At 43.2% G+C, this 25,344-nt stretch overlaps 1 protein-coding gene across 7 annotated transcripts in view; it reads right to left on the minus strand.

Annotated features, from left to right (window-relative positions):
- Positions 1-22,107, minus strand: part of STAU2 (staufen double-stranded RNA binding protein 2) — a 144,558-nt gene extending 122,451 nt beyond the window's left edge. For 4 of the 7 annotated variants that reach the window (XR_004693237.3, XR_015951516.1, XM_035125951.3 and 1 more), the window contains exons 1-5: positions 21,971-22,107; positions 17,808-18,015; positions 16,190-16,320; positions 13,941-14,100; positions 10,532-10,667 (exon numbers count right to left, since the gene is read on the minus strand). Coding sequence is in view for 5 of the 7 variants with exons in the window: in XM_035125951.3 (XP_034981842.1) it covers positions 10,532-10,667; positions 13,941-14,100; positions 16,190-16,320; positions 17,808-18,006 (626 nt within the window). In the remaining 2 variants the exon portion in view is untranslated. Of the gene's footprint in view, positions 1-10,531; positions 10,668-13,940; positions 14,101-16,189; positions 16,321-17,807; positions 18,016-18,626; positions 19,858-21,970 lie in introns of those variants that run through there. The other 3 variants (XM_035125952.3, XM_088675618.1, XM_088675617.1) reach the window with 3 other exon arrangements.
- Between the last annotated feature and the right edge of the window lie 3,237 nt (positions 22,108-25,344).

Raw genomic sequence — 25,344 nt, forward strand, 5'->3', positions numbered from 1 at the left:
CACACAAAAACAGACTTTCAAGGGCCTCAAAAGTTTCGCCAGAATATTTTTTAGCACAGGTTCCCAGTTATGTAACTATTATGCATAGCTTGTTGGATTTTGATGAAATGACAAGCTGAAGCTATTTTTTTAAAATTAAGGTGAATGCTTCTGATCTCCTCATCAAAGTAGTGTAGAAGTCCAAAGCTCATTGTAACTCATTCCCATAGTGATGATGATGATGATGATGATATAATAATAATAATAATAATAATAATAATAATAATAATAATAATAATAAATTATTTGTACCCCACCCATCTAACTGGGTTGCCCCAACCACTCTGGGCACTTTCCAGCATATATAAAAGCATAGTAAAACATTAAACCTTAAAAAGCTTCCCTACAGAGGGCTGCCTTAAGATGTCTCCGAAAATATATATAATTACTCAACTCCTTGACATCTGATGGGAGAGCATTCCACAGGGTGGGTGCCACTACCGAGAAGGCCCTCTGCCTGGTTCCTTGTAGTTTTACTTTTGCAGTGTGGGAACCACCAGAAGGATCTCAGTGTCTGGGCAGAATGATGGGGGTGGAGACGCTCCTTCAGGTATACAGGGCTGGTTATTTATTATTTATTAATTATGGATTTATCATAATATCCAAACCACCTTAGAGTACACAAAGCATTTTTAAAATTCCAAAGTGGTATATAAATAATAAGCACTAGCAGTATTAACGTAAAGGACCGCTGGATGGTTGAGTCCAGTCAAACTTGACCAAGGCATTCATCTCACTTCAGGCTGAGGGAGCTGGAGTTTGTCCACAGACAGCTATCTGGGTCATGTGGCCAGCATAACCAAACCGCTTCTGGTGCACAGAGGACCATGACGAGTCCTAGAGCACATGGTAATGCAGTTTATCTTCCCACCGCAATTGTATCTATTTATCTACTCACACTGGTATGCTTTCGAACTGCTAGGTTGGCAGGAGCTGGGACAGAGCAACGGGAGCTCACCCCATCGCGTGGACTAGTAGTACCATATTATCCCCCTAATTCAGTAGTTTCTAGTCTGAAAGAAAAATTATTCAATTAGCATAATTTCTATAACTCATCTATGCTATCGTATGTTTATCTGAAACAGGTATAATCAGTTTATATAACTTCCTCTTCTGTTTGTACATACCTGGAAATCTTGTAAGACCGTGATTATGTCAATTGTTACAGCAAACAGAAGCAGTTGCTTAAACTGTCTACCCCAGAGATAGGCAGGTTAGGTCAATAACCTGTATTTCACTGATCAATAAAATCTGATGGTGACCTTGGCCAAGGCTTTACAAACGGAGGTGGGGGATGTGGAGAAAAGTTGCGGTGATTATAAAAATGATTGCAATCAAGTTTTGTAATGTACTTCACCCACATTATATAAAGCAAGGAATTATAATGTTCTCTATGCAAAGTGGAAAGACAGAACATCCAAGTCTCTTATCTTCTTCAGCTCTTTAAAAAAATTCTCATGAACTGCATTACTCTCCAGTCTTAACAGTCTGCAGAGTGGTTAGTAAGAACGTTTTCCAAAAACTCATTAGAGTCCAAGAGCATAAACAATTCTGCATCTCTAACTGTAGCATCATCTTTTTCCTACACTGAAAAGAACATTGCATTTGACAACATAGTAGCCATGTAAACAAAAAAGAATGAAGTGCCTCAGCCACTCAGTCCAGTACTGTATTTACCACTATTGATGCTACAGAGATAAAGCCAAGCCGACCAACTTATTCAGATGGTATATTATACAATCTTTATTATTAAACTACTTGAAAATCAGGGAACACAGATGTAGGCATAAACAATCAATTCTCCAACAGAGAGAGGTAAACAGTCAGATGCCAAATGGTTTAAGCAAAGGTGATGGCCTTTTCTTATCTATTAATTAGCAAGCTAGAAAAAGGAGTTCAGACTTAGAAAGCAAATGTGCTGAAGAAAGAACTATTCAAGACAGTTAGCCTAGTAATAGATAAATGTGCACTGTATGTGCTCACATGCAGTCTATGACCTGAATTTAACATTTTACCTTTTGATGGTACAGGGAGCAGAAAAAAGGAGGAAAGCAGTAGGGATGGTTTAGTGCAGCTTCGCATACTTGGGCCTATTTTCAGTAGGTAGGTAGAGACTAAGGAGTTAAGCCAAAGGCTTCACAGAAGAGGTGTTTTTTGTGGACAGATTTGAAAGGCAGGAGAGAGGCGATGTGATTTGTCCAATGCTATGAGCCACTGATGAAGTTTTGGTTATGAAATCCATAACCAGCCATTATTCTTCACTCATCTTCATGCCCTCTATGCTTTCAAAGAACATGATAAGGCTAGAAAACCCTTTGTCAAAAATGTACAGCATCCATGAAGGACCATCCTTTATTGACAGACCCATACAAAATGCTTCCCCCACCTCCGGAGCCCTAATGCTAATCACTATCATCCAATGTGATAGCTACTGGCAATGGCACAGCACATCACCTGCAGGCTCCCTTGCCACTGTGCTCCAGGGACAGCTTTCTCAAACAGATGTTTCTGCTTTTTAAAAGTCACAGGAAATGGGCTGACTTTCCCCCTTTTCCTTTCCTAGAAAAAAGCACTAGCACAGCTGTACTCCACACTTCCCTTAAAACAATGTGTGGGGGGGGGGTGCATGTGGGAAGTGTATGGTAATGGCAAGCAAGGCAAAATAAAAGTTGCTGTGTAGATAATTAACAACTATTAATTCAATTTAAAACCTAATCCAGTGATGGCAGTGCACCGAAGGCGAGTTAGATGACACAGGAAACGAAGAAACACAGTTATTTCTCTTTCTGTAATCAGAACCCTGCTTCACTCAGTTTTAGCCTAAGTAACTCATAGCTGCCAAGTTTTCCCTTTTCTCGCGAGGAAGCCTATTCAACATAATGGAAAATCCCTTTAAAAAAGGGATAACTTGGCAGCTATGAAGTAACTTAGATGAAGGAACCAGTTTCCTTGCCTTTAGCAACTAGCTGGTTACTAAACTGAGCCATCAGGACTTGCAGCACAGATTTTGCTCTCCTTAAAAGCATCCTGGTCAGTCCAAACCCTGAATACACTGACTGGACTTTAGTGACTCTCCAGGCCTTTAACTAAGCAACACTCTTTCTGGCCTTGTGTTCAAGCATTGATTCACTACTCCCTAGCCTGACTTCCCACTTCTGGCCAGAACAAAATTTATGGAGCAACATGACAAGCAGGCAGCTAATTGGAAGAGATCATCATAAGATATACCCAAAGAACAAGGTGAGCAGGTTGTACATGAATAAGCTACAAGTTCTTGGGGGGAAATATCCCAAAGTCTTTGCTTTACCAGGGTAGACACACTGTCACATCCCATTTCATAGAATCGTTGGGAAAGGATCTAGGGGTCTTAGTAGACCACAAGCTTAACCTGAGTATGATGCAGCAGCAAAAAAGAGGCTATTCTAGGCTGTGTCAACAGAGGTATGGGCATAGCCAGCAGGGCTGCCTTAAGCGCCCCTGGCACCGTGGTGCGCCAGATCCCTCTGGCGCCCTCCCGCCCCGTTTCCCAGTGCGGTGGGTGGGTGCCGCGCACAGCGCGGCTGCCACAGACGCTGCTGCGCGGCGGGCAGGCAGGCGCAGTGCGGGTGCCGTGGGCACAGCTGCGCGGCGGACCGGCCGGCCAACAGGTGGGCACAGCTCGCGGCGCCCTCCTGGCAGGCCAGCGCCGTGGTGCCCTGCGCCACCCAGCCTGCACGTAGGGCCGGCCCTGATAGCCAGGGGGTGGGGGCCCCACAAATGCCCCTCCTAAATCAAGTAAATAAATAAAAATACTTAACTGACCAATTGCATCACAGATAACTCAGTTCTCCCACCCCCCACAACATAAAGCCTGCCCCCACTAAAATAAATCATGGTTATGCCCATTAATAAAAGTATAGTGTACCAATCAAGGGACCACACCTTGAAAGCCTGAGTTCATTCTGAGCTTTGGCCCACCTGACCTTCTCCCTGCAACTGTTGGCTACTCTTGTATACTCCTTTGTTTTTTCTTCTTTCTTCCATTTCTTGTACATTCCCTTTTTACTTTCCAACATATATATAAAATCCTTATGCAGCCACACCATTTTCTTTAGGTGCCTCCCCTGTTGGTGAGGACCAGGTTCAAGAGAGATGACCCCTTGTTGCTTCTACCTTCTGGGAAATGAAATTGTCAGCAAGGAAATTGAGGAATTTGTTGGACCTTATATTCTTGACAGAGTTTGAGTTCCAACAGTTATCAGGATAGTTGATGTCTCCTATAACTACTATATCTCTGCTTTTTGAAGGAGAAAGGGTAAGAGTCCAATACTGTATAGGCAACTTTTTGTGCAACAGGCTATGTTCAAAAACAACACTAGGTGTTCCCCGATAAATGTGCTAAAAGCTCTGTTCTTATCTTAAGATCGGAAACCAAAGCTTTAAGACTGTCAACCAGTCTCTTATCTCAAAAGGACACTGTCCCTTTTCCAAAATATAGTTGCATTAGGAACACATATTGGGATCTGCAGAAGGGCTCATGGGAATTTAACTTGAACAGCATTTGATTCAGACGACACTTCCTTAATCCAAACAGCAGCTCCAAAAATAAATTAGAAAATTACCCTAGCATTTAAAATGTTAATATCTGCAGGGATATACTGACCCCCTTAGGTATAGAAAAGGTGTGGTATAGCAGATGAATTAGCTTGAGCTTTCTGGGATGCAAAGGATTTGTGACAGAGTGTGATGGAATACTACCCCCAAATATTGGAAGCTTTTAACTTGTTCCATAATTTGGTTATCCAGAATTGTGCTTAACGCAAATCTAGAATAGGATAAACGTACTGCATAAATTAGGATATATATATCCCCAAGTTTTAGCAGGTGTCCTTTTGGGTCATTTAAGACATTTTCAAGATCAATCAGAAACAGACTGAACAAGGTGGGGAAAGTATACATCCTTGCCTAGCCCCCTTGGCCATGGGCATATCTTTAGTAAGCTGCCCAATTGCCACATCTAATTTGTAAAAGATTATTGGTATACATAGCTTGAATAAGGCAAAAAGGAGTCTTTTATAAACAAGAATGTCATCTAAGAATGTTATTTCTACCACAGCTTGCCCCTAGGGATAGAATCAAAAGGTGCCTTAATATCCATGAAAACAGTAAACAGCTCCTCTTGCAGGGGTCTTGGATATTTTTAACAAGGTGGCAAAGCACAGTAGGCAAGGGTTGAGTAGTTCTCTCTAAATGCTGCTTGAAAATCAGTAAGTATATTCTGATTCCAAAAAAAGTAAATTAATCTATTGTTTAAGAACCTAGGATATAACTTCACCATTAACTGATAGCAAACTGCTGTCTCTAGATTCCTGGATCATTAGCTTGACCCTTTAAAAAAATGAGTACTAATAGTGCTCTCTTCTAGCTAGAAGGGATCGTATTAGAACTGCTTAATGTAGTAATAAGGGCAGCCAACAATAGCTTACACACTTATAAGCTCTGCAAGAATATAGTCAATTCCTGGAGTCCTTTTCACTCAGCTATATGCGAAACTTCTTCCAGAGAAACTGGGTTCTATTTTGTGGGGCTGCTAATACAGAACCATGAAGAGGGTCTACATTGGATGCAAGGCCATCTAGAAATGTAACAATGGATCTAAAGTGATCCTCCCAGACCTGTGCCAAGATACAACAATTTAAAACTTCGGATCAAAAGCATAAAGCTCCCAAAGTCAGTTAGCAGAAGGTTCTAGAGTCATTATTAAGAGAAGCATTTAAAAGCAGCAACCATGAATCATTCTGACACTTTTTAAGAGACAATAAGGTCTGATTCCTCTCCCCCCCCCCCCCCCGGAAAATAGCTTGGGGAAAGATAGTTTTACCCCCAACTTCCTGTAAGAAATATAGGAGCCTCTTAGTGCTCTTTTCATCAAACTGCGCTCATCAAACCATTGGATGCTTCCGGATTTATTGGGACCAAAACTCCTGGGAGAGAGATTTTGTTCATGTGTTATGACCTCCTGGAGAAGTTATATCAGCTTCTCAATTGCCTCCATAATGGTAGTAGAGGGTTTTTCAGACAATATTATAGATTTACGTAAACTGTGCTGCTGTGACAAAGCTTAGTAGCAACAAGGTGACCATTTAGTTCTTAACTTCTGAGGGCCTTCAGTTATAGAGTTAATTTGGTGAGATTGGATTGATCACAATGTTATGACAGTTATACTCTCATCCATTTTAGTACTTTAAGAAAACTATTATGAGACAAAACACTATAACCACCCTATTGCTAAGATTCGGGGGGGGGGAATAGATATGAAATAATAGGAAACTACTGGAAAAAGCTTTTGGGTGAGCTTTCTGCAGTCAAAGCAAAACACAAATGACAAATTCATACTGCCCTCTGATGGCCTAGGAGAATTATTCTACGTTGCACTCCTGCAGCCACTTGACTAAGCCATTATGAACATAACTCTCTCTCTCTTTGAATCTCCTGTAGATATAGTTCTATGGAGTTCTATGGAGACAAGTGAGGACACGATAACCTGCCTCCTTTCCCATATCTGGTTTCTACATTACTCCAGCTGTGGAAGCCATCATAAAAGTTTTCATGTGACACCATCTCTAACCAAATCTAACCACATGAGCTAAGCAAATCATGCCCTCATATCACATCAAATCTCTTCTCCAATCACAAAGGCACAGGGTAGCATTCCCCAGGGATTTTCTTGTAGCTGTGTTCAAAAGTGAAAAGAAATCATGGGGAACAGATTGACAGCTACTTCAAAATTCACTGCACACAACTGTATGACAGGAAAGCAGCCTTCAGCCATAGGGTAGGTCATATAGAATCCCTCACCTCCTCAGAAGAACAGGGAGGCAGGTAAGACTGGGCTTACTGTGTGGTCAGAAACCATGGAGAGAGTTGTCTTTCCATAACATGATTAACTTTCCATCCAAAGTAGTAAACAATACAGTAAATGCATGGCATGAAACCCCACAGGTTTGTTTTGTGCTTAATGAAAGCAGCTTCATAAGGCTGTGACTTTGAGTAGGGATGGTGGTAGGGCTTAACCACCTGTAGTTTCCCCTGCTCAAAACCATCCCTCGGTTACAGATCCATTTTACAAGGATAATTACAGATTTGAACCCAAGGAGGAAAAGTCAGTGGAGAAATAATTACATGCAGGTGCACCACCCCTCGGCTCAAAATCACAGCCTCCTTGCTTTTGATTTACAAAAAGGCTGTTGGATTTTCCTTACATGCAGTTTGGGTGTAATGTGTCGATTACTCTGAAAAGCACACTAGCTATTTGTACATGAAAACTGAATGCAAAGGCCTTTTGTTGGTGTTTTAAAAAGGTAGGTGTGGCAAGATACACCGGTAAAGGGCCCCCAGACGTTTAACGGTCTATTGACCCAATACCACCCTCGCCTATTTCTTCCCTTGCTGCCACCAACCAGTAAGTCTGTGTACTGGTACACAATTGATTGGAATCCAGTCAGGTGAACAGTGAACAAAACAATTAAGTTTATTTTGGTGATGATCTTACAAGCATAAAACTGATTCACGGTTTCTCAAATACGTATCTTAAACTTAACCTTAAGTATTAGTTCTCCCCCTGTTCCTCCCTGACTGAAGTTCCCTTCTTATTACTCTTACGGATTCTGCACCACAGCTCACCTCACTAGCTTCTCTAACCCTCTCTCTATCTCAAAATCCTCTCCACCTCTCTCATCAAATCCCATCAACTCAACTCAGCTCCTTTATCTCCCTCTCCTGTCTGCCTGATTCTCCTTATATACCCCTGCTTCTGCCTGGAGAGCTCCTATTGGCTGTTTACCTCCCTTGCAACTTAACTCTTGCTAGACCCCTAGAGGTGAAACGCCACAGTAGGATCATTGGATCTGCTCATACTTCAAAAGCATACCTCTGCTAAATAAGTTAGATACTAGTTCTGAATCATTCGTTAGTTTTGTACGCCCAAAATTTGAAGAAACCAGGAGGATGCAAAGGACTGAATGAAACCCAATGTCCTACCCCAACAGAGCCATGCTATTCTTTTACTACACTTGCACTGGCTAGTGGGGTTTGAATAGTGACAGCTTTCCCAGTGGATCCATGAAAACAGACTGCCTACTACAGAGCAACATCACTGGAGAGGGCTAAAATTCTGTCCTCACCCAACCCTCACAGGAGTCCCAGTGCAGGACTGCCGCTTCTTACCCTATATGCACACCAAACCACAATCAGGGTGCTGCATTCAAGAGAGTAGGCTCACACTGCAGGAAAGTCCCTGTAGGGCAATCATATCTGAATGACCCAAGCAAGAAAGCCAAGCTACATGCTGCAAGGACATTTTGAAAGTGTTAGGATCTCAGTCTTTCCAATTCATTCTGTACTTCAGGAATCTGAATTGGACTATTCTGAACTCTACTGCCAAGAACATTCCATGTTTAACGTTTGCTTTATTTCTTTTCACTTAAAATATTTCTATCCCACTTTTCTGCTTCTCCCCATCCTGCCCTAAACAGGCTCATGTGGTTCCACGTTCTTCCTAGGATTGTTAGGGAAATGCAAGTCCTTCAAACATTAGCTTGGCTTGCCTTCTCTAGTGGCCAGTTCTCCAGATGAGTGGCAAGTTTCAATATGAGAATTCACTACCAACCCCTTTATTGCTATCTTTAGAAATACCGTATTTTTCACCCCATAAGATGCACCTGACCATAAGACGCACTTAGTTTTCAGAGGAGGAAAAGGGGAAAGCCCCGGATTTGGGGGGATCAGCTCACAGTTGTGCAGCTTCTTTCACAAAGAGGAAAAACCCCATTTTTAAAGGATCAGCTCAAAGTTGTTGAGTTTACTTTGCAAAGGGAAAAAATCCTGTTCAGCGCACAGTTCTGCAGCTTCTGATAATCTAATCAGCCAATCAGCCAGTCACATGTTGCTGGGGAAACAGCCTGCCTCCCTCTGCAGAACATTCACAATGGAGGTCTAAGCAAGGGGGCCACCGGGAAGGGAGCTAGTGTCCCTTATCTCCCTCCCCATCTCTTGCAATCAGCTGCTGAGCGGCTTCTTTTCAACCCCCCTCTTTCCCTCTTGTTAGCCTTTAGCTCAGGCATCCCCAAACTGCGGGATCAACTAAAGAGATCAACTAAAGAGTTGCTTGATAAATTGATTAGAGGCAAACACAGCATCCACTGAGGTGAGCCGCTGAGAGTTCAACGCACACTTGCTTTATTTTCATTTTATTTTCTGGGAAAGTTTGGGCTCTAGGGTAGTATATTTTATCAGGAATGAAAACATAAATACTATTCTAAGAATCAGTAGAAATTTTTGTTTATTGTATGTACTTCCTTCAATGTATCAAAAAGCACCTATATTGAGATTTGCAGATTTATTATTATTATTATTATTATTATTATTATTATGGGAAGATTTAACATATAAAAAAGAAAATGAAAAATGAATACACAGCAAATGGTTAATCAAGGAAAAGAAAATATTATCCTGTGCCACCTTGATTTATTTAGCCCTCTAAACATCTATACCCTCTTCTACAATGGGATTCAAGACAGTGTACATGACGTTTCCAGGTGGTCTTCCATGTAGGAAATGACCAGATCCACAGCTGCTTAACAAAGCAAGTTGGCAGCAACATCTGTCCTTTGACCATTCCCTGGAACCACTGTGTAGGAGATCTCTTTTGCAATAATGCTATAATTATTCTTTGATGGGGGGGGGGGTCAATTAACCATTGGTGGAGGAAGGCAGAGAAACTGAGGATCACATGCCCTTAGATGACCAGATTACAAAACCATAATGATGCCAATAATGCCTAGCTGGATCACAATGCTTAGAAAAGACAACTGTCTCCTGGGGGTTGGGGATGTTCCCAGATGGAGTAAGAGTGCTCTGTGATCTCTATTGCCGAAGCTGCGCCTACAGTTCACTTTCATAGGCTTTCATAGGCTTCTGAAGCTTGTGAATTGCAATCACATCCACATTTACCGGAAAACAAATGAATTCAGTGAGACTTACTTCTGAATAGTCATGTATAAGACTGTACTGTCAGTCTTTAAAAAATGTAGAGACCAGCTTGAAAATGAAAGCTTTGCTATTCTCACATAACAGCTGTTGAGAGATCACATCCATTCTTAGGAATGTCTTAAATGGGAGATTTGTAAAATGCAGAATTGCGGTGGGGTTGTTTTTTAAAAAATAATAAGCCAAATGCTATCCAGTAACAACATCTGCAAACTGAAGAATGCCATAAATATCTACTGGGATGGATGAACAGTTCCGTTTCCTGCTAACTTTCCAGATGCAGCTTCTCAATCTCATCCAGAAGGAAAGGGAAATTTCAGAATTCAGAGCACACTTGAAGCAGATAAGATGTCAAGCTAATGAAAAGCAAGAAGTAGAAATGGGAGGCTAAAAAGCTGCCCTGAGGTTGCTTTCTGAAGGGCAGTCAGAACCAGGAAAATTAAAGGAACACTTGAAAAACACAAACCTCTGATTGTACATGCCTCGAAAGTTATAATTTGCTCTGTAGTTTGGAACTGGCTTTTGATCTAATGGCCTATAGATGGCGGGCTCTCCTCTTTTCATAGCAAGGCCATTCAACTCCACTGTTGGGGTAATGCTGCCTGTCAAAAATAAGAAGATATAACCAGCATTTAAGAAGTGAAATAGAAATATAAAGTTCAACACTGCTTCCATTTTCTACTTAAATTATTAGTGGTTAGAATGCAGAACTGGCTTTTAAAAAATCAGATCTAGATTTGGCTACAAGATTCTACAGACGTCTCAGGCATGGAGATAGTCTTGTTGATGTCATTTATTTTTATATGGTTTTTAAAAAATATTCATAGCCTGTCCTTCATCCATTCAGATACCAGATATTTTACTGAAACTACAGAAGGCAGTAAGTGGTCTGCACCCTCTACGGTGCATTTTCTTAGCACTTTAATACAAACACTGCTAAGCAGGCTGGAGCAAATGATATTCCTACCTAGATGGAAAATCTTAACTATGTATGAAAGCACAAAGGATAACAGGTATATTTTGCTCCCAATGAAGATACATGAAAAAAGTCAACATGAATTGGTTTCCTGGGGTATGTGCACTCACATAGCTATCCCTACATCCCTGTGCACAACTGTAGCCAACAACTAGCTTTTCTTACTGGGTGCATTTGAGACCCCAATCCTCACACACAACTGGCCTGCTGCCAAGTTCTTGACACAGTCCCTCTACTGCAGAGGTGTGGAAACTGGATGCAGCTGGTGGCTGGCCGAATCTTTATTTCCCTCATCCCCTGCAGGCCAAGTTTGTCACTCCCCTGGCATCACAAAAGACATCAGGTGATCTACTTTTGCCTGCAGTTTGGAATCAAACCATACAAAGGCACAGCTCTGTGCTTTGCAAATGCCAATGATCTGTCATCTACCCACCACTTGGTTGAGTGGCTGTCTCTGCAATGGCCTCACGACTTTTGAATTCATTGCTAACCAATAAATTAAAACTTCAGAGAGGCCTTAAAAACTCATGCATTTTCACTAGCTTATTCATACGTAACTCTCTGTGCTTTGTGAAAAAAATGTGTTTTATTTTTTAACTGAAAGTGTATTTATTACTACCAGGTTTTACAATGTTTGTATGTGTTAAAGAAGATTTGGTATTCTACTTCTGTTTTACTATTGTTGGAAATTGTATTTTTATCTGGTATTGCATAAGCTGCCTTGATTGAGAGCCAGTGTGGTGTAGTGGTTAAGAGCAGTGGACTCGTAATCTGGTGAGCCGGGTTCGCTTCCCCGCGCCTCCACATGCAGCTGCTGGGTGACCTTGGGCTAGTCACACTTCTCTGAAGCCTCTCAGCCTCACTCACCTCACAGAGTGTTTGTTGTGACGGAGGAAGGGAAAAGGAGATTATTAGCCGCTTTGAGACTCCTTACGGTAGTGATAAAGCGGGATATCAAATCCAAACTCCTTCTCCTTGATTATGTTTTACTCATAAAGCAGTCTATAAATACTTAAAATAAATAAAATGTATTTGGTTTCTAAAATTCTTGCATTTTCTGCACAAGTAGCACCCAAAACAGCTTACAGAAGCAAAACACAAAGAAATGCAATGAAACATTTTAAAAGCAGTGTGGCATTGTAATATCTTACAAAACTCCTCCTAGTGGTGTAGCAAGGAAAACCACTAGCACATTGGTAAAGCTAAGCAGGGTCTAGTATGGTTTAATAATTGGATGGGAAACCGCATGTTGTGATTCCCGCATTGCAGGGGGTTGGACCAGATGACCCTCAGGGTAATCTCTTCCAACTTTACAATTCTAAGAAACAAGTTTCACGTCAATTTCTTTACCGGGTGGTCTTCCATGTAAGAACTGAATATTGTGAAGCTACCCTATATATAGGATAACTAACACCAGAAAGGAAAATAATACACTGTATTAGACCAACTATCACTCCACACACTTTATCTTTGTAATTTGCACAGAACAAGTAATTTTGTACTGATAAAGAGAATTATTTATAAATGATTATCATTATTTGTTAGTTTAATTTTAAATCATCATACATCCATTTAAATCATGCAAGGCATAACATGTCAATGAAAACAGAACTTTGAAAAATCTAAAACAATCATTACAATATACACAGCAGAAAACATTAACAATGACAATAATGACTAATATTCATGCTTAGTCTACAAAAAGCCTGAATGAAAAAACACAGCTTAAGCTGACATCAAAAGGTAGCTATTGAGAGTGGCAATCATACTTTCAGAGGGAGGGTGTCCAACAGTCAATGTGCCAGTATAGAGAAGGCCCTGTATTGTGTCACTGCAGAAAACAGGCAGTGCCAGCAAACTTCCCCTGCCAATCTCAACAGATGAACCGCCACGTATTGGGAAAGGCAAGGCATTCCCAATATGCAGTGAATGTAGTAATCTATATTCTGAAACAAATTCTACATTCATAACTCTCTTTGTCGAACTTTGGACAAGTTTTATTTTAATATAGATCAGTATGAAACTGCTATAGTAGTAAAAGTTTTATCATCTCATTTTGACAAATAAAGCAGAAACAAACAACATTTTTGTTGGTCCTATCATGATCTTACTATACCAACAGAACTGTTACAGTACTAGTGGTGCTTTTCTGTCAAAAACATAGAACAGACTGGTTTGCTTTCAGAAAAGTGATATAGTAGATCTGATGTCCCTTTTTGCAATTTAGCAACATAGGTTTTGAATCACAGATGTTCTACATCCCTCTGCTGGTCAAACTGTGCAAAATGTACTGTATAACCGAATGCATCCTTTGCATGTACAGTGGTACCTCTGGTTAAGAACTTAAATCATTCTGGAGGTCCGTTCTTAACCTGAAAATGTTCTTAACCTGAAGCACCACTTTAACTAATGGGGCCACGCTGCCGGAGCACGATTTCTGTTCTCATCCTGAAGCAAAGTTCTTAACCTGAGGTACTATTTCTGGGTCAGCGGAGTTTGTAACCTGAAGCGTTTGTAACCTGAGGTACCATGTACTTTCACATGACACCCTCTTGCAAAGCCATCAGTTAAAATTTGTCCTTCTCTAGCTTTATTAAGATAAATAAGCAGTTCAAATGTGTTGATTTTGTGTCTGTTCACAATTCCCTCCACCCAGCAAATTAATGCAGTTTACATACTTAGGAGCTGAAATCTTGCAGAAATATAAAAGCTCAATAGCTCCTGCTATGGAAATAAAATGAATAATTATGCAAGCTAATGATAAGAGCGTAGCTTTTCATCATTCTGCTGATTCCTGTTTTCCAGCTTCACTTATGCTTGCTATATCCCACAGCTGAAATGACACTAACCCAGCTTGAACACATTCATGAATATTGTAGCAAGTAGAATGGTGACTTACCTGGATTATTATTAACATTGTTTTTGGGTGGTCTAGGTGCTGGTTTGGGGAGAGTAGTTTCACTCAGAGCTTTTCTAGCAGCAGAATGATGAGCCTTTTTAATACTGCTTCCTTCAGCATCCCATGTCTGCTCTCCAAGAGTCAGCTGCACTGTGAACATCTTAAAGGGCAAGTAAATAAGGTCAATGTTAGGAAGAGCAACCCTTGTGAAATATGTCATCTACTCTCCAGAGATTTTGGACTGACCTCATCAGCCCTAGCAAGCACAGGTGCCTAGTGAATATATTACCTCTAGTTTACAAGCACCAGGTGTATCTGCACATGCCACTCATATGGCCCACCACCACTTTTTTGCACGGCTGATGGAACAACTTCAGAACTAATGTGGGTGGCATATTTCTCACTCCCAGAGTGCAGGTGTCCTTGGAAGCACTGCATAGAGCTAAGGAGGAAGTAAGAAGAGCATTGCTCTTCCCCATTTCTTCTTTCAGCTGAGATTAGCAGCTGAGCAGAAAGCAGATTGATCAAATGGAAATGTCAGGAAAAGGGGAGCAAACTGTGAGACTGGAGTGGAGACCAGAGGGAGAACCACACACACACACACACGTCAGAACCATTGAAACTGATCCTCTTGAAATGGCTTGTTGTCACCCACATGCACCATAAACCCACATAAAACCACAAATCACATTAATGAAATGTAAAAATCATGGGCCTGGTATTTTCCAGTACTGCCATGGCAGAAAAACAAGGACAAAAGGCACGAATCCTTAGATCCTCATTTATTTATTTTTACTATCAAATCACAGGTCACCTCCGTGACCATGCGTCTGAGACTTGTTGGTGGTTTTGTCTTCCTATGTAAAAATGAAAAAGATTGAAAAGGATCTCTGCCTTGGATCAGTGTTACAGTCTGCCCATTTAAGCTTTAATTTGATGGTAGCTTTGGAAGGGCCCTATGTTTTTTTTAAAAAAAATCAAGGCAATGTATTTTAATCCTATAGAACTGCAGGGAAAAGCAAAGATCATGTGTATGTATCTGTACTCCAGCTGTTTGGGGGGGTGTAATATGTCAGAGGAGGAGAGAAACGAATGGACTGGTGGTGCCCATGACACTATCTCAAAATTCCAAATATGCCCTTGGACCCAAAAGGCCTGAAGGAACTGCCACTAGATAGAGCTAGCCTGCATTGACTTTTCAAACCAAGTATAACACTTAAAATTAATGGAAATATTTAAAAAATTGTCCAATAGCACCTTAGAGACCAACTAAGTTTGTACTTGGTATAAGCTTTCGTGTGCATGCACACTTCTTCAGATACTTAAAATTAATCTCTACCTTTGTTTATATGAGGACTGCCTAGTTTCTCCTTGTTCCTCTCCTCTACCTACCAAAGTAACCTTGTTTGGATGCAGAACTATGTAACAGCTGGCATAAGGTTAGATACTAAGGTGTATCTTTCTGCTTATGAAAAGAATTTGAATCTAGCAGATGCTCCTGCTGCTAAACAAGGGAGAGAGATTTTACTGACTACTCCCTTCCCCTTGTGCCCCCACCCCCACCTCCCATGCTGTTCTGCAGAGGGCACAAGGTGCTGTAGGGGAAGGAGCAATCTGAGAAAATGGTCTCTTCCACAATTTACTAGCAAGTCCATCCTGTGATCAAAGTTCCACTCTGGGTCACTCTGGATCCAGCTGTGTATGTGTGTGTACACCCACACAATCATTTTAAGTAATGTACAAGCAGCTACACCAGGCAATGGAGGGGGGAGATAAAGATCTTCAAATAAATATTCCCAAAGAAGAATGGAGTCAAATTTTTATTGCCAGATCTTCTTTTATTGTATCAATCAATTATAAAACCAACTGCATCAAAAAAAAAATCTGGTGGCACTGGTTTTCCTGGAAAACAGGATGATGAAGAAGGCAGAAGATGAAAAATGTTGGTTTTATAAAGTCATGAAAGCGTATTTCTTCCATTTGTGGTAGGGGTGCATTAAAACAAAGCAGTTTTGTAACTGTGTGGTTGAAATCATAAGGGAAAGTTTTTACAACTGAGCCTTATTAAATTGCAAGCAGTGTTGAAGACTGGAGTTAATTATGTATGTAGGAAAGAAAAAAATCATATACTTAGTGGCAACTCAAAAGTTACAGAACTGCAGGGATGTTACACTCAGCAAGGATTACTCTGTTCATAATCTGTTCTAATGGTAACAAATGGCATATACACTGGAAATGTATGAAATTACCTTGGCATGAGCAGGTCCTCGTTCATTCAAGAGTTTATATAGAGGTTGAATTCTATTGAAACGGGCCAACTCATTTACCAGACACATTGGAGTTTTCTCTTTGGGGTTTGCCATGTTATCTTGTAGTGGAACTGTAAATAAAATTGTGACAAGGTTTCTTTTATATGGAAACATCATCATCAGTTTGTAGAAATAGTAAAAAAAAAATCTAGCTAAAACTTTGGAAAAGAAATCTCAGACACCATGTTGAAGAAAAAACTGAATTTGGATGGTAACAGTCTAAAAGTGAGGATCTTATACCCAATGTATTTTTACTTCAACCATATTAATCTTAAAATATATGTTATATAAATTCCTTAATGTTAAGTTATTTATGAGTACTTCAAATAATTAAAACCTGTTATGTGCTTGTCTTTGGCACATACTAAAATTTCTTGAACTCAATTTGTGTATTGCATCCAGACCTGACGCGAGTCACATTTTGCTCATGCAATTCTCCCACTGGTGGAAAGAGGGATAGGAGAGACAGTTTTCACAGATTCCTCCCCACCCTCCACCCCCGCAAGCAGTGGCGTAGCTAGCTGCTTGGGCGCCTGGGGCAGCGCAAATGTCCTGCACCCAGGGGCGGCGCAAGCTGCCCATGGGGCAGGGCAAGTCGGGGCACAGCACGCTGTGCAGAACCTCCACAGAGTCCGCAAACCCCACGTTGCCATTTCGGGCAGCACAGAGCCTGCAGGTGCCTGAGCCAGCGTGTCACTCCCCAGGAGAGACTGTGACTCGGGCGCACTGCAGGCCAGGCGCTGCAGCCACCCCCTCAGTAATGACACCCGGGGCGGCCCGCACCCACTTTACCCCCTTCCTATGCCACCACCTGCAGGCCCCTAAAAATAAACTGTTCCAGAAAGCTGGAGGGTCTACTGGAACAGCATTAAAGATGGCATGGAGGGGGGCACTACTACAGGGGGAGAATCGGCTTCCATTAGCAGTAGAGCAAGTCTAGATCTAACCCATTTTTTCTGTTTATTGTTTCTCCAGTTCTAGCATCTCCTCTAATCTAAGCCTTTTAGTCACTGCTCCCTGAACTTAACAAAACTTTGGAATTGCTGATATTTTATTCCTCCTGTGATTTCATTTCTTCTTATATTGTTTATGTTCATTAACAATGAAAAATTTCACTGCAGGTTTACTTTTGGGGCCAGTGTTTCAGTTTACAAGGACAGGAACAATGTTTTACTTACAGAGCTACAAAAGAAATACCACTTACTGCCAAAAGAAACAAAAACAAAAAAGTCTTAGACATTTTGTTCTAGTGTAGAAAACACACTTGGATAACTTCACACAGTTTAAAACGTTTCAGTAGACGGTACAGTCAAGCTGGGAGAGAGGTGAGTTCTTTTCAGGGCTTCTATGGTGCCCAGGAAACAAAACTCTACTTTAAGCTAAATTCAGTAAAAGCAGTGAAACTTCACCAATTGTGTTTTAGGTGTTTTTGAGTACTTCTTTCATTCTGTGCTCTTTGTGAATCACTTATTCCAACCTCCCTTTTTGTGTTTGATTATTATTATTTGTATTTGATAACACAAAAAGAAAATACAATTTAAATCAGCCACCACCTTACCCTGTGAGTTGCTAGAAGGTATGGAATCCACTTGACCAGTTGTGGAATTATTACAATCGACAGCTGCTTCTGGAATAGATCCATTCACGGAGGGCTGAAGAACCACTGAACCTGTTGCTGTTACTGATGGGGTTAGCACTGCTGGAGACTGGGAAGGTCCAGAGTGATTTGGTGTGGTCTGCATCTTGACTTGTGCCATTGATTTTTACTAAAGGGGGGGGGAATACACCAAAGTATTAGTATTATTTTGTGCTTCTTTCCATCCCTAAGGGTAAACACAAATATGATCAGCAACCCAAATGAACTGTTCAAAAAAGGTTTTCAATGAAAGAAATTATCAGTCTTGGCTCTATTAGCTACGTCTTTCATATGTTCAGCTCTGATGCCAGGGCCAGACCAAAAACATTTTGGCACATGAGGTGAACCAAAAAATCCTCCCCCCACTGCCAGAGAAGAAGGGGTGAGTGAAGATCTGCATCATAAACAAGGTGGAGGAATAAAGATCTACATCGGGATCTGCTGCCCCTGCAGATCCTGTTGCCTGAGGTGGTTGCCACATCTTGCCTTATGGATGGGCAGGCCCTGTCTGGTGCTTTACACTAACTGAGTACAGACTCTTAAGGGCACTTTCCATGGGAGAGCTTATTGGTGGCTTCTCCCTAGTTTGGAACTTTTTGCACTTGAGGTCTGACAAAGCCTGAACCACAACATGTGTTTGTTTTGTTTTTGTGCTTTTATCCTGTATATTTATTTTGTGAACCACCCTGGGATCTTCAGATAAAGGGCAGTATATAAATTTAGTAAATAATACAGTTGTACCTTGGAATCTCAAATGCCTTGGCTCCTGAACAACTCGGCTCCCGAATAATCGAAACCCAGAAGTCCCCAATCATAACCCCCATGTAAATTGTGGGCTTACTGTATACAGTTTATTGTTTATTATTTCCTTCAACTAAGCAGTAGCTGTCAATCAATGAAATCCTCTACAAAGAAGTCGCACTGAGTTCAATGGGACTTTCTACCATGTAAGTGCATAAGACTGTACCTAATGTTTTCACTGAAAGGCTCTTGAACCACCTGACTAACCACAAGCGTGTTATTCAAAAGCGTATTGCATGTAGTCAATATTTAAAGTCCTGAAGGTAAAGTTATTGGTATTGGGCTAAAATGATACAGTGGTACCTCGGTTTACAACCACAATTGGTTCCGGAAGTCTGTACTTAACCTGAAGCGTACTTAACCTGAAGCGAACTTTCTCATTGAAAGTAATGGAAAGTGGATTAATCTGTTCCAGACGGTCCACGGAGTATTTAAACTGATGCGTACTTAACCTGAAGCGAACTTTCCCATTGAAAGTAATGGAAAGTGAATTAATCCGTTCCAGATGAGTCCGCGGTGTTTGTAAACCGAGGCGGTTGTAAACCGAGGTATGACTGTATTAGCCATTGGGCCATGACATCTGGCTGCTCAACCAATGGCATCGAAACTAGGTAGCTGAGTAGGCAGGTCAGAGGTCAAAAAGATGAGAGTTAATAAAAATGCAACCCATCACATTGATGTATCCTTTGACAGTTTAACAATCAGAAAAGTAAAGCTGATAGTGGTATGCAACAATGTCCCAATTCATTTATTCTGTCTCTCTCTCCCTCTTATGGAAGCTTCCCAGAACTCCTATAAACCAAATGTTTACTCCATAACTTTTTGTCACGAAGTATCTGTGACTGACACACATTTTCACATTACTGCACTGCCCTCACTAAGATTCATGTATCACTATGTATTTTAGCAATGTAAAATATTACTATGACCAGATGTAAAAATGTTTTAATGAATTAATCAGTTCAGAGAGTGGCCAGATAAGCAATATTAAAGCACTCTTAACAGTTAATCCAATAAAACTGAAACTGGGAGAGATGTCTGAAACCAAAATATTAGTGGATTAATTCAAATCAGTACGTGAAATTCCTTCAGCCTCCTTGCCCATTCACCTTTCTGTTTCATGGTACGTCTTCTGAGTCCTTAAGTATGCCCCACATGCTTGTCTCCAACACTGTGTGAATAATGAAAATGAGCTAAAAAGACAACTTTTCCTCAGAAAAGTTGGATTGCTTTGCTTATAGGCACTTGGGAGTATTTATATACATTCCAGGCCATCACACCAACTTAGTCAATTGGTGTCAGATCATCACTAGCAAAATACAAATATATATTTTACTTGGTATTTTTTTCCTTTACTAATCGACTATACAACATATACCGTCTACCTGTAAACATAACTTTGTATGATCTTTAAAACCCTGATCTTTGAAAACTAATCTATTCATTTACTTTCATTTCTACCCTACTCATTCTCTTGGGCATTACAACGAAATATCAGAAGACACAATCCCCTTGTTGAAGCTATAAAACCTGGGTGCAGTCAGTACCTGTATAGGAGATAACCACCTATGTAGACTATTTTGAGCTCCAACATGAAAGCTGGGGGAGAAGTTTTAAAAATGAAAGAAAGCCACTAGATGCCTTCCTGCATAACTTTTGTTTCTCAACTTCAAATACAACTGCAACTCCGTCAGATCTAACGTGACAGAGTATTACATAGGTGAGGAGGTGGGCATGCCCCACATCCATTTAGGGTTGCTGGTGGCACTGACGGGCATTATTGATTGCAGGGGGGCAACATATATCTGCAGAACCAGTTGCATATGCTGCCAAGCAATGGACCACTGCATTCTACATCAGGGGAAACTTACATCTTTCAAGGATAGGTCCTGTGTATGATGCTTTTTTATATACTGACAGGAGTTGATGTTGAAATGTAATATCAAATTGGACCAGCATCTGCACTGGTTCTGCAGATATAGGCTGTTCCTCTGCATGCCAGAACTCCCATCAGTCTTGGTGGGTTTCTGCCCATTTTAACAATTGCATTTCACTGTGCTAGATGATGTGTTATTTTTAATTGTATTTTCATTGCTATTTTTCGTTCTTACATATTTTGTATTCCACTGTATTACAACTCCATAGAATTCAAATTTTAAAACAGTAAAATACAATAAAGAAGTGCAAAAATACCATTAAAATCTATATGAAATGTGATGGGTGTACCATTCCCCCGTCTTTAACCACAAACCTACACACATGCCATGGGCCAACTAAATGAGGCTCAAAGAAGCCAAGACCAGTTTGGGAATCCTTGATCTACACTGCCTGAGCCTCTTGGAGAAAAGTCAGGATGCAAATATAATAAATGTTCATTATTAAATAAATGGCCCAAGGCATAGTACAAACAAAACATGGCTACAACAGAACACAAAATCACATGGGTGGGAGACGATGATAGGACAAGACATGCTCTAAGTGTTCAAGTAATTTATAGGGGGTGCAAGATGCAGTCAAATGAAGAATTCAAGCCATGCTTCCTCAGGTCATAAGCCTCCTGCCTTACTCCACATTAAAGAATGAACCATAGGGATTAAGAAAGTGGTGAATCAAAGGTTCCCTCGGCAGTCCCTGGATTTGGGAATGAGCTGTGAAGATCAATACAGCTTCCACTAGGTGGCAACAACTGAGCCAAAAAAGTCACACCCTCCCTAGGGACAGCCATGGAGGAGGAGGAGAAGAAAGTCAAGGAGGAGGAAGAGGCTAGTTTTGGGTTTTTTTTAGCTAAGCAATGAAGGGGTCCAATAACCAGAGCTCTGCGGCCGAACAGAAACAGGCAGGTATTTATATAAAGTGGACGGAGAACTTGTTTCCCTTTTGGGAGTGGGGGGCATCCCTTATTTCAAGGCACGTCCATTCCGAGGAGGAGGGGGAGCAGGAGGAGGAGAGCGTTGGGCTCTTTTTGGCTGCTCAGAGTCAGGCGTGCTCGTTTATTTTGCCTTTCGAGAGCAGCACGCTGCTTCCCGGGCGGCCATCCCTCTCACCTGAGGGCAACCGACCAGGCTCAGGACGACGTTAGAGTCCCCGACCCGCCCGCCTCCAGGGCAGAGCGGGAAGGAGGACGGCAAGGGGGGGGGGAGGCGGCTCCTCTCATGCCGCGGAGCGGAGGCTCCAGCATCTCCCGAGCCCGGCGTCAGCCGGTGCGCTCGCCTCTGCTCCCCGCCCCCAGTCCCTCCCGGTGTCCCGTCAGGGCCGGTCCGGGCACCCCCCGCGGCCTCAGTTACCTGGTTCCCAGGGACACTTTGGAGACACCTCCAACATCGGCAAACACTAAAGAGAACTGACCCTGCCGCCGCGCCTCGGCCGCCGCCGGCCCCAACCAACCGCTCCGTCACCCCCCCGCCGGCCGGGCGCGGCGCTAGGCCCGCAGCCGCCGCGGCCTGCTCGCCGGTGCCGGCCGCAGGGCCACGGCCTAGAACTCCCTGGACCATCCCGCTCCCCGGCCGCCGCGGCGGAAGCCTCCCCGCGCGCGACCCCCGCCGCCGCTCCCCCCCTCTCCTGGCGGCGCAAATGGCCCCGTCCGCATCCCCTTCCCTTCGCGCCGCCCGAGCGGCGGAGGACTCCCCGCGCCCCCCAGCGGCAGCTCCGGGCACCGCAGGGCTCTATCCGAGAAACATCGCTTTGGTCCGCCGGGTTTGTGGCCCCCTGTGTGGCGAGCGCCGGGGCAGGAGGGGAGCGGGGCTGCTAGGCGCCTGGCGCCACGACTCGTTGCCCTTGCACTTGCATCGGATCCGAAACAGGAGCTCCCCTACAGACGGAACGGACTGCGCTGGGTTGTTTTTTCTTCCTCCCCCGCCCCCATTTGTATGCAAGCCTTTTGAAGATCAGGCGCTACACTGTAGGCAAACTAGATTTACTCTTTAAGAAAAGTAGGTAGTTGGAGCTTTCAAGGGACATTGCTCAACCCGAAACAGGATATCCTCAAAAATAACATTCTGCTTCAGCTATTAGTTCTACACTGTATTTTGTACAATTTATATTTTTATCCCACATACTCCTCCTGCTCCTCCTCATTTAATCGTCACAACAACCCTGCAAGGTAGGGTAAGTGGAGAAGGGCAGTGATTGGCCTAAGGTCACCCGGTGAGCTTCATGACCTTTAGAATAGGGTGGCTCCCCACATCCCACCCCAAGGCTCCAACTATTTTGGCAGCGGAAGGGGAGAAAGAAAAATTACAATAGACTCTGTGCCGGGGGCAGGCGGGCTGAGCCTAGCATCCTGATAGGAATGGATGCAGATCTCCCCCTTCCTGCTCATCAATCAGTCATATGATAATGATGATAGTACTAATTAATAATTTTATTATTTATACCTGAGGGGGCATGGGATGTCTTTCTGTCTGTTCTGCCTGCCCTCGATAGGGATGCACTTCCCTAGGAGCACATCTGTGGTTTGGGGGTGCTCCTGGTTTCATTACTGTCACTGGAGGCCCAAGTGACTCAGGGTGCCTTGGACTTAGTGGCTCGGAGTGCCTTTTTCCATCTCCAGCTGCTTCACCAGCCATGGACCTATTTGGGCAGTGATGAGTGGGCCATGGTATGCCAAGCTCCGATGCCTTCCAGATTGGATTATTGCAATGCGTTCTACATGGGGCTGCCCTTGAAGATGACCTGGAAACTTCAACTGGTTCAAAATGAAGCAGCCAGATGGCTAGCTGGGGCTTCATTTAGACCTTGCATAACCCCCATTTTGAAGCAGTTGCATTGGTTGCTTGTTTGATTCTAGGCCCAACTCACTGAAGTGTTTAAAGCCCTCAACAACTCATGTCCCAAATTCCTGTAATACCGCTTTCTTTCCTGCAGGCTGCAGACCCCCATCCCCATGTGTTAGGGGTCCCCAAACTAAGGCCCGGGGGCCGGATGCAGCCCAATCGCCTTCTCAATCCGGCCCATGGATGGTTCGGGAATCTGTGTTTTTACATGAGTAGAATGTGTCCTTTTATTTAAAACTAGTGCCATTCAGCCCGTTTAATAAACGGGCGCTAGAACATTCGGCCTTTTTCGGTGGCAGCGGCACGTGGGGGCTTTTATCCCTTGTCTAATTGATTATTCCTCCCCCCTCCCTATGATCCTTAATTTATCCCTAATTTTCTCCCCCCTCCCGTTCCCAAACCCCAAGCCAAAGTCCCCCCCTTTTTTACCTTTACAGCCCGGGCTCGGCTGGGAGGTGCGGGGGGTATTTCTTCCTTTACTCCCTCCGAAGCTTGTGTTTGGAGTGCGGATCCCTCCCCACCCTGTTTCCGCGCGCTTTTTGCGCCTGCCGTTTGGTTCCTAATTTCCCCCCGTCAATAGCGCTGCTGCTGCCAGGGCCCAGTGGCCGAATTCTGGCTCCTGGACGGCCCGGGCGGCTGCTCCGGGGTGTACGCCCAGTTTTTCGGGGGGTGGGGGTGGCTCCCGCTACTTTTGTTGGCCTCCGCGGCTGTTTTTCAGTCACCTGCTGCGTCTGGGAGGGAGCTTTGCCGTCTGGGGGGCTTGCGCCCGCCCCGGCACTTTCTGAGGGTCCCGCAGTTGGCGCTGAGCATTCGGTGGCCTCCCTGCGCCTTTCCTGGCCGTTCCGGCCCAGCGGGGGTCTCCCGGTTGCTTGCGCTGTTTGGGTCTCAATTTCAGGCCTGTTAGTGAGAAGCCGGGGCCTCGATTTTTTGGTCGTCCTGGCTTCCTCCTCAGGCCCTTGGGCACGTTGAGAGAGGGCCTGCCCTGCTTAGGAGCCTTGCTGCCTGCTCCTGCCTTCCACCTGGTGGCCTCTGTTTTAACTGCTTATTGAGCCAGTGCAGGGCAGAGGGGTGGGGGGTGGGGTGGGGAGAGCGTGTGCGTGCGTGTGCGTGCAGTCTCTGCGTCCAATCCCTGGGTCCCTGGGGCACATGCTCAGTAGCGCGGAAAACGGGACACAGGGAATCTGGATGCAGAGACACTTGCACTTTATTATATAGGATGCATCTTTGGGTTATTTGTGGGGCCTGCCTGGTGTTTTTACATGGGTAGTGCCCTTTTATTTAAAAAGCATCTCTGGGTTATTTGTGGGGCAAAGGAATTCGTTCATCCCCCCCCAATATAGTCCGCCCCCCCACAAGGTCTGAGGGACAGTGGACCAGCCCATGGTTGAAAAAGTTTGCTGACCCCTGTGTTAGGATCAGCAGAGAGGGTGATGGTAAATTGTTCAAAAGTGTTTGTAACACTGTGTTTTAATTGTTGTAACCTGCCCTGGAGCCTTATGATATGACTAAAGTTGCATGTAGAATTAGAAGACTTAGGAGGACTAGCCGGGGGCTGCTGTCATCTTTCAGAATCTGCTATATGAGGCAGTCATCTCACACACCCTAATGATAGGGCTAGTCTAGAAGGAAAGGACTGTAATCAGCAGGACCTAGCTAATGACAGGCCACTCTGAAGAAGCCAGGCCCTTGTATTGTGTCCCCCACCCAATCTCCAAAGTAGTTCTAGATATTGCTTCTCCATCATTCTCTCCTCCATCAAAACCCAAACTTTGCCAAAGTAAGTCTTCAACAAAGAAAAGTTTCTGCCAGCCACTTGTGCCTGAAGGTAGCAAACTGTCAAGCAATGGAATGGGTAGTCAATAGGGTTTTGGGGGGATGTATTGATC

Source organism: Zootoca vivipara, chromosome 8, assembly GCF_965207765.1.
Source record: "Zootoca vivipara chromosome 8, rZooViv2.hap1.1, whole genome shotgun sequence".
NCBI lineage: Eukaryota > Metazoa > Chordata > Lepidosauria > Squamata > Lacertidae > Zootoca > Zootoca vivipara.